Source organism: Amia ocellicauda, chromosome 7 (genome assembly GCF_036373705.1).
Source record: "Amia ocellicauda isolate fAmiCal2 chromosome 7, fAmiCal2.hap1, whole genome shotgun sequence".
NCBI lineage: Eukaryota > Metazoa > Chordata > Actinopteri > Amiiformes > Amiidae > Amia > Amia ocellicauda.
The window spans coordinates 19,341,380-19,351,291 of NC_089856.1; the positions used below are offsets into that span (position 1 = coordinate 19,341,380).

The window sequence follows — 9,912 nt, forward strand, 5'->3', positions numbered from 1 at the left end:
TCACACAGGAGGCCAGTGTAGTACAGCACAGTGAAGGCAAATGGAGCTGAACCCAATAGGAAAACACTGTGACACTATATGGTTTTTCATCATACTACTTATTTTTACATTGCTAGTAATCATGTTATTTATTTGGATTTCCCCTATGCCCCCTTCCCATTAGCTCTTAACTATGACTTCACATCTTCTCTGCACTTATTTGCTATTACATTCTAGGATGTAAAACTTGTGTTTTGTATTAACTGTATATTTTCCTATGCACTTGTGCAATTTTGATTGTAATTGTATTATGTTTTGATCTGTACTATATTATTTCACTTTTGTAATGCTCTTATATTTTGTAAGTCGCTAAGGGTGTCTGCTAATAAATAAATAATTTATACAGTTACAGTAACAATAGTGCAGGTTTTTTAAAGATGTTCACTACAGCATTCCTGAGTCTGTGCCAAGACATAATGATGGTTGAGATTATAATACCTTTGTTTAAATTTGCGCCATATTTAATACTACTACCACAACTATTTATTATACTACTACTACAATTACAATTCATTCTACTACTACTTTTAACAATAAAAGTAACTAAGGAACATATTTTCAGTGTAATATGACTGTTTGTGCTTATCTGAAGGTCACATCCTGTGTCAGTTTAGCTCCTTTCAGGGAGGGCAAGAGTTGTCTAGACTCTGGAGATTTGAAAGTTTCCCATCTCTCTGTGACTCCATGAGACATGTTCAGTGGTTCAGCAGAGTGGGAGAATTCCACTACCTTTTAACACAAGCTCTCTCTCTCTCTCTCTCTCTCTCTCTCTCTCTCTCTCTCTCTCTCTCTCTCTCTCTCTCTCTCTCTCTCTCTCTCTCTCTCTCTCTCTCTCTCTCTCCTTTCAGCCCCCTCCAACCAACCAACCCAGCTCTCTTCCCCAAATCAGTGGCTCTCTCCTGCAATATTCTGACCCAACTGAGCTCTTATGCACTTCATTAACTGAATCCTTAATTGAACCCATGATTAATGAGTTAATGAGTCATTTTCATGGTCTACTGTATTCTAAATACTACTACTATGAACTACTATTAGTACTTCTACTAATACTGATACTATTACTACATTTTACTACTAATAAAAGCAGATCATATTACATAAAAATGCTCTGAATTGCTAACTAGTATTATTATTATTAAGATGTGGTATATCACTGCATATGAAATCTTATCATGATAGATAATTTCCTTTTTGAATGTAAGGGCAGCAAGGTAATAATAATAATCATCATCATCATCATCATCATATTATTATTATTATTATTATTATTATTATTATTAATAATAATAATAATAATAATAATAATAATAATAATAATAATAATAATAATAAATAAAAAGCATGTGTCACAGTTGTCATTTGTCACCACTTAATGTCATGCAATTGTAGCACTGAGGCTCTGTCGACCAAACCTGAACCCTGTCTGTCCTCCCCAGCAGTATGGTATGATATAAAAACAAAATCCATAAAACAGCCAGTACTGATCAGGAGAGTTTCAGGTATCTGTCTATTTAGACAGGGGAACAAATCTGTTAAGTCTGTTTGAATAGTTTAACATTCATGCATCTGGACATTAAGTCCTATGAAGTGTCTACATGGAATTCAGAAGGGCTGCTATTTGCAACAGTGTTGTGTTGACGCATTTCAAGTTTATTGGCAACTGAATCAATGACACAAGCTGATATCTGTGGGAAAGTGGAAGAGACCACAAATAGTTGTGGAGATGACCACTGATGATAGATTTGACATCTGGATGCCTGGAGTCCATACACAATTTACAGTTGACCAATACAGAGACAGGAATTACCCCCCCTCCACACACACACACACACACGCACATATGTGCACACATACACACAGATCCATGCTAGAGTCGAGTCCAGTCAGTGTTAATTACACATTTATTCAGAGGATGTTTGTTATAGCATTGTCTGCATCAAAAGGAAAGCACATTGACAAACCGTGTCAAAGGCTAGACAGCAACGAACTAGGCAGTTCATTAACAGTACCAGCACCACCACCACCATTAGTGGGCGCCAGTGAGCAAACCGTCATGTTCATTAGGAACAGTGGCAGGCTTTTGAAGGCAGAGACTGTGATGATGATAATTTTAATTATTCTTATTCTTACATTTAATGGGGTGTGATGGGAATAGAACAGCCAGGGCACAGAATGGGTCAGTGACAGATGTGATGTGATGGACCTGGCACACTGAGAGTTAAGTCCATCAGTTGTGAATTTGTTTTAGTGTTAGAAGTGACTGGATTGGAATCTAGCTGTTTCAGAAATCAACCCATCACATAGTACAGGAGATCAGTTTTTGTTTTAATCCAGGACAATGCTATTTATCTATATGCTTTTACCGACATATAAATATATACAGGTCAGCAAACTCACTGATTCATGATACGTCTTTACACATTTGTATAGTATTCTAAATATATTCCAAATAATAGATAGTAGACATATGGGAGTTTTCCATATGGGAATTGACAACAGTCTATTTTAATTACTTTTAAAATGTTTTTTGTTAATCTGCTTAATCTCTGATATGTTTCTGGGGTATTTAAAGACTGGTAAAATTCCAAATGCACTATTCTCTGTGGGTCAGATTGTCAGGGGAATACTCTCCTTTGGTTTAAGTCAGTTCTCAGTGCTTTCTAAAACTGGTCTTTGCTACACACTAGAGATTGACTGATTCAGTCTACCTATTAATTAATTTAGCCGTTTGCACATCCTCATACATAAAGTGAGTTACATACATACAGTGCAGCCACACAAAGTATTACAAAATATAACACTGTGGCAGCATAATAATAATAATAATAATAATAATAATAATAATACATATAATTATAGGCTTCTTTTATTTAACCAATTAAACGTATAACCCTTATGAGATACACTCATATATTTTAATATATAATAGATCCATATAATCCGTATATATTTAACAGTTTAAATATTTGAAATAATATATTATTTTTATTATTAATAATTAATTATAACAAGAACACATGGGGTACGTTTCAACTATATATTCAGTCGGTATTCCATGCATGTATTTTTTCACATTGAAATTATATGGTACCTCATCATCTATTCCGAACAGATAAAATACATATATGGATTGCAGACTATAATACATTAAGAATGTATACACAAAGGTGCCACTTGACTAACATAAGGATCACACTCTTTTACCACATATTGAAAATACATGCATGTGCCATTCAAAGTATATCCAGTCATGTCAAGGTGTACTCTCTGCTGCCAATAACTGTTTTAGTGCTCAGTATGAAAACTAACACTATCCCGAAACAGTTTATATATTAACTTATAAAAATGGATGCCCCATGTGTTCAGTGTGTCTAGTGTATCTGTGTCTCAGCACAGTAGAGTTTCTGAGTTTTACTTGAAGCCAAAACAGATATTAAAAAGGAAAAAAATATATATAGAAAGAGAGAGAGATTCAGGACAGAAGGAAAGAGAAGGGGGAGGATTCCAATGGATATTTAAACAATATTGTTATTATTATTATTATTATTATTATTATTATTATTATTATTATTATTATTATTATTGTTAATAATAATAATAATAATAACCCAAAAAATGAATGCAAAAGCAAGAGAGAGGGAGGGATGGATGTGTTGAAATTCTTGACAGGTCTGATTACTGTTCCCTACTGGTGGTGAATTGGTCATCGCAATAACAGCACAAGAGGTGTGAACTGGACTTAAGCAGGACTGCAAACATACTCAGGAGAAATATAAGAAGTCCTGATAAGAGTCACTTTCCAAGCAGGGGAAAAAAATACTAAAACAAAAATGAAGAAAATTACAAAATAATCATAGTCCACACAATTTTTAGTTTTCTCATTTACATTCTTGTTTGTGGCTTTTTTCTTAATAATTGAGTGTGGCAAATTGATGGATTGTCTGATTTTGTGAAAGTTAATTTTTCTTTTTCAGAGAGATTAAGGCCAAAAGATAGGGGACATCAGTTGACAGAAGTTGGCAGAATTCTTCCAGCATTGTCCATACTTCAATACACACTGAATTTGCACATATTGTGAGAGAGAGCAAGACACACACACAGACCGAGAGAGAGAGAGGGACAGAGGCACAGAGATATATAGAGAGAAATAGAGACAGAGAGATGCCAAATAAAACCAATGCAAAGTTAAATAGTTGTCTCAATGATTTCTTTTGGGTGGTTGGTGTTTTATGGTTTAGTTTTGGTTGTCTTTGCTTTGCCCAAGTCTCAGTTCATACCCGCTGCAACCAGATCATGCCCAGTGGAAACAGTCTCATCCAGCTTGCAAAAAGCCAACTTTGTAATCCAAAATGAGAGAGAGAGAAAGAGAGAGGGAAAGAGAGAGGGAGAATGGGAGGGAGAGGAGGAGGAGGAGGAAAAAAAAAAAATCACCTCCCCCATGTTCCTCCAAGAACTGTGCTCTTGTCAAGGGGTTAGGAGCCAGAGATTGTTTTAAAGGGAGGGGGAGAAAGACAGAGAGAGAGAGGGATGAAGGGGGGGAGGGAGGCAGAGAGAGAGCACGGGAGGTGCATTTAGCACAGTCCCATGTCACCCAGTGCACAGGAACTCTGAGTTGTGTGTGTTCTGGTCCAAGGGCTGCTGGGAGTTTTTGGAGGGGCTGGGGGGGAGTTTTGTGGAAGGCTCAAACAACACAAACTGATCCCTAGTTTAGTCTTAACCAGAGGAGTAAGAGCGGTTAATTACCTTCTCCATCGTCATTGTCCTCTTTACTGTCATCATTGTTGTCATCATCGTCATCATCATTATCGTCGTCGTCGTCATCATTATCATTGTCTTTGTCATCATCATCATTTTTATCATCATCGTCGTCGTCGTCATCATCGCCTTCATCATCGTCATCATCATCGTTGTCGTCATTGCCTTCATCATCATCATCATCGTCGTCGTCGTCATCATCGTCGTCATCATCATCATCATCATCATCATCATCGTCGTCATTGCCTTCATCATCATCGTCGTCATCATTGTCTTCATCGTCATCGTCATCATCATCGTCGTCATCCTCATCGTCGTCGTCATTGTCTTCATCGTCGTCATCATCTTTATCGTCGTCATCATCGTCGTCATCGTCATTGTCATCGTTGTCATCATTCTCTTTACTATCATCATCGTTATCATACTCTACATGATTCTCATCATCATTGTCATCATCATTGTGCTCTTGTGCCTGCACCCCCAGGACCAGGGGTGTGTGGAAGGAGCATAGCAGGGCCAACAGGAGCCCTAGCAACCATGTCTTCTGAGAAGCCATTGCTGGGAGAGAGATGGGGGAAAGGGAGGGAAGCAGGGAGAGAAAGAGAGCAAGAAACAGAGAGAGATGGAAAGACGAATCCCAGCAAAAAACTAGAATGCAATGAGAAAGCCGATCCTCAGGTCAAGGCAGGCCCCGAAACAATGTGCTAGCAGGGGCGGGCGAGGGGCGAAAAAAAAAATCCACAGTGTCAGACTATGTCACTTGTGTCCTGGTCCAGGAAAAAGCAGAGATAATTGCAAGGAACAAAAGCACCCCAAGAAATAAAAAAAAGCCAAAAGACGAAGCTCCACGCTCCAAGAAACTTAGTGTTGACTGTTTAGAGTTTTTTTTTTTTGTCCAAGAATAAGGAAAAAAGAAAAAAAGCCACAAATGTAATAAAACTGAAGAACAACCACCAAGAAAAAAATGATATTTTCCCACCAGGCAAGTAAGCTCCCTCAGGGATCTCTCTTGTCAGGAATGGAATGATATATTCCCCCAAACTAAGAAGGACTGAAAGAGCAGACTGGCTGCCAGGGTCTCCCAGAGAGAACTGAGCAGCTTTGGGCTGTTTGATCTTCCATGGAGTAGCAGCCCCATGATTGACAACCCCACCTGTCGCTGTGGTGCCCATCCCTTAACACACAGCCAATGGCAGCCCGGCAGTAAATTGAGTTTGGCTTTTTTCATTTTCTCCGACTCATCAAAAGTCAGGAGGACATAGAGGAGGAGGGGAGTGTGTGTGGGGGGTTAGCAGAGTAGGAGGAGGACCTGTTGCAGGTCCCTGTTGCCCATATTTGAGCCTGGGGAGCAACACGCACAGGAGTGTAGGTTGAAGTTTTAATAGAAACATGTGTCATTGCGGTGTGGGCTATTTAAAGAGTATTTCAACACGCTCGCCCCCTCTCTTTCTCTCTCTCTCTCACTTAGATTCTCCAGCTCAGTGTAATGTGACCTTGCCCTCCTACCCTCCCTCTCTGGCCTGCTCATTTGACTTCCAGCCCTCTCTGTCTACAAGGTTCTCTCTCCCCTCTCTCTTTCTGTCTCTCTCCTCTCTCCCCCCCTCCCCCCACACATTTCTTTCTTCTCCTTCATCTGTAACTTTTTTCTATATATTTTTTTTCAGACAAATAGACTCAGAGCTACAGCTCTTCATTATTGCAGGCAATGTTAAAGTACTGAGCAGAAATGTAATTTCCTCATCCTGTTATGATTCTGTCTTCCCTTGCTTTCACATAGCATAAATAAGCAAATGTTAATAATAATAATAATAATAATAATAATAATAATAATAATAATAATAATAATAATAATAATAGTTGATAAGCACTGAAATAACCCATTCTGTGATGTATGACAAACTTGTTAAAATGAGTTTGGCACAATAATTCAATCTGGGATTTACAGACATCTGGGACAGAGTCAATTGAATTGTATGTGCTGTATGATTTCCATACAGTAATTCAATTTCATAATCATCCTAATGAAAATCCTGTGTGTCTGAATACTTATTTACATAAACAGTACAATGCAAATAATAATAATAACAACTTGTTTTTAAAAAAAATATATTATTATTATTAACAAAAATAAAATACTACTACTACTACTACTACTACTACTACTACTACTACTACTACTAATAATAATAATAATAATAATAACAACAAAGTGTCCCACTTTAAAATGATATGAACACCTCAAGAATGACACTTGAAATATACAAATGGAGAAGGGAGGGAAAGAGAGAGAGAGAGACAGAAGGCTTTTTTACACTGCCATTTCTAATCCGGATTGAATGCATCACTACATTTGATCAGGATCAGTGGTATCTACACTGCAATTTGATCAGAATGAACTATCAGCAGTTTAATATATGTATTTATTAAATTAATGCTTTAGAACAAAGAGCTATATCAAAAACTTTTGTTTTATCTTATTCTGAATTATTCTATGTTTTGCTTTCATAAAATAACAAGCCATTTACTTTTCACAACCGAATGATTTTCAATAAAAATACAATGTTATCTTTCAAGTCGGAAGCACTGCCAAAGGGGGAGGGGTTTCTGTGCACTTCCGTAGGAACCCGATCGAAACGTCACTCTATCAAAGCTGCCATTGGCCCCTGCGCTCGTCACTCAGAACAGGTCCCTTCCCACTTCCTGTTCTATAAAACATGCTTCTGTGGGCGCAGCCGCAGTTCCGCTCCATCAGAGCAGTTCACCTTCCAGGCCTGTCCAACATGGCAGTGGACCTCCTCTCTCGGGGAGGCCCCCGGGTCTCGGAATGGTGCCTCCACCCCTTTGTGGTACAACAACTGTGGAGCCGGTTCGGCAGGGCGGACGTGGATCTCTTTGCCTCGGCAGAGTCCACACTCTGCCCACTATGGTTCTCCATCCGAGACCGCTCAGGAACCCTAGGGATCGACATGCTAGCCCACACATGGCCGCGCTGTCTCCTTTACGTGTTCCCACCGTTCCCCCTTCTCCCGGTGGTCCTGGAGAAGGTCAAGAGAGAACGAGCGACAGTTCTGCTAATAGCCCCACGGTGGCCTCGCAGATTCTGGTTCGTGGACCTGATCGCCCTCCTGCAAGGAGAGCCTTGGCAGCTCCCAGTGAGAACGGACTTGTTGTCCCAGGTGCAGGGCACGCTTTGGCACCCCAATCCAGGCCTCCTCCAGCTCTGGGCCTGGCCCCTGAGTGGGAGCGATTGATTGCCTGGGGTCTGTCGGACGCGGTAGTTGCCACTATTCAGTCGGCGAGAGCTCCCTCTACGAGGTCGCAGTATGCCTACCGCTGGTGGACATTTAGCACCTGGTGCCAAGACGGCGGTCAAGACCCAATTAATTGCCCCATCGGGGTCATATTGCAATTTCTACAAGAGCTGTTGGAACAGGGCAAGTCCCCGTCCATGCTCAAAGTGTATCTGGCAGCCATCTCCGCATGTCATGTCCGTATTGATGGCGAGCCTCCTGGGTCTCATTTTCTGGCTGTGCAGTTTTTAAAGGGAGCTCGACAGCTACGGCCTCCTCGAGCCCTTTCACTGCCCGCATGGCGCCTTGATGTAGTGCTGGACACACTTTCCCAAGCTCCATTTGAGCCACTGAACTCAGCTGAGCTGAAGCTGGTGTCACTTAAGATTGCGTTTTTTCCTCCTGAAAGTGCTGTCTCCATTTCATGTCAACAGGCCTATTGAGTTGATGGCTTTTCATCCTCCTCCCTTCGCTTCAGAGCAAGAAAGTCGGCTTCAGATCAACTGTTTGTGTCTTATGGAGCGTGGACACAGGGCCAGGCGCTTTCAAAGCAGCGCCTCTCGCATTGGATTGTGGACACCATTACCACGGCCTACGAGTCCACCGGGACCCTGGTGCCTGATCGCCTGGTGGCCCACTCGACTCGAGGCGTTGCCACATCGTGGGCCCTTTTTCAAGGTGCCCCCTTGGCAGACATTTGTGCGGCTGCAGCTTGGGCTTCGCCGCTTACATTTGCCCGGTTCTACAGTTTGGATGTGACGGGATCCGGTCCCTTCCATTGGGAACCCGGTGTTGGCTGCAGTCGAGCCCCAGTAGCCTATGGGCTCTGGCTCCTGCCTTTCCTCTCCCAGTCTGCCCCTGTAAGTGCATCCTGAGGGAGCTAGTGAACCGTGTTTTTCCCTTCCACCGGACTATGCCTTCCAGTCGAGCACCCACATGAGCTGCTCCTGGATGTACGGACAGCCCTGTCGATGTATTCCCAGGGCTTGTCATGCGGCCTACAGGCATGTTGCCTTACGAGGCCGCCCTGTATGTAGTTCGTTCATTATAATTGTGTTGCGGTGGTGCAGGCATTGGCCTGTACCCAGCTCTGTATATTGGTCAGCAGGTCTGTGGCCCGTTCTGGTTGTATTACGCCATAGAGCAGGGGACCGCTGCTGTTGTCCTCCAGCGGAGGGCACTTGAGTTCTCCAGTGCCCCGCTGTGTACATAGTTAATTTATTCACACGGTAAGAGCTGTAGTTGCCCTGTGTTAGCTGTGGTATTCGACAGGTGTCAACTGCTCCTGTGTTCCACGTGTGGGTCATGAGCCAGCTCCTGCACCCTGTGATGTATATATGTGTATATATGTAGTATGTGTTAAACAGCAGGACTGTGGCTCCGTTCTAAAATTGTAGAATGGAGTTCACTGCCGCTGTTCCCAGCTGATGGTGCTTGAGTTTCGCTGCCTCGCTGTGTATATAGTTCCTTTGTTAACACAGTAGAGCTAATGTTGCCCTGCGTTAGATGGTCTAACCAGCAGGCGGCGACTGCTCCTGTGTTCTTTGGGTGGTGCATGAGTTCGTTCCTGCGCCCCGTGGTGTATATAGTTAGTTTGTACGAAATCTAAATTGTCAGCACAATGGAGCTCTTCCACTCTGTACTATTTAGTTGAGTTGGATGCTCTTGTGCTGCGCGCTGACAGCATGGAGGTCTTGCTGTCACGCGATACGTTTATATTATATATTGTTCAGCTCGGCTACTCTGTTGAAAAAACAGCTATGTATTATATTGTATTTTTCTCATTGGGTCTGTGGCCCCGCTCCTATTGGGTCAGGGGTCCACTGCC

The 9,912-nt window shown here is 41.8% G+C and overlaps 1 protein-coding gene across 1 annotated transcript in view; it reads right to left on the reverse strand.

Annotated features, from left to right (window-relative positions):
• The window catches only part of LOC136753035 (sarcoplasmic reticulum histidine-rich calcium-binding protein), a 28,382-nt gene extending 22,487 nt beyond the window's left edge, over window positions 1-5,895 (reverse strand). Inside the window, exon 1 of the mRNA XM_066708829.1 lies at window positions 4,783-5,895. Coding sequence (XP_066564926.1) covers window positions 4,783-5,350 — 568 coding nt within the window. The 5' untranslated portion in view covers window positions 5,351-5,895. The remainder of the gene's footprint in view (window positions 1-4,782) is intronic.
• Window positions 5,896-9,912: the final 4,017 nt, after the last annotated feature.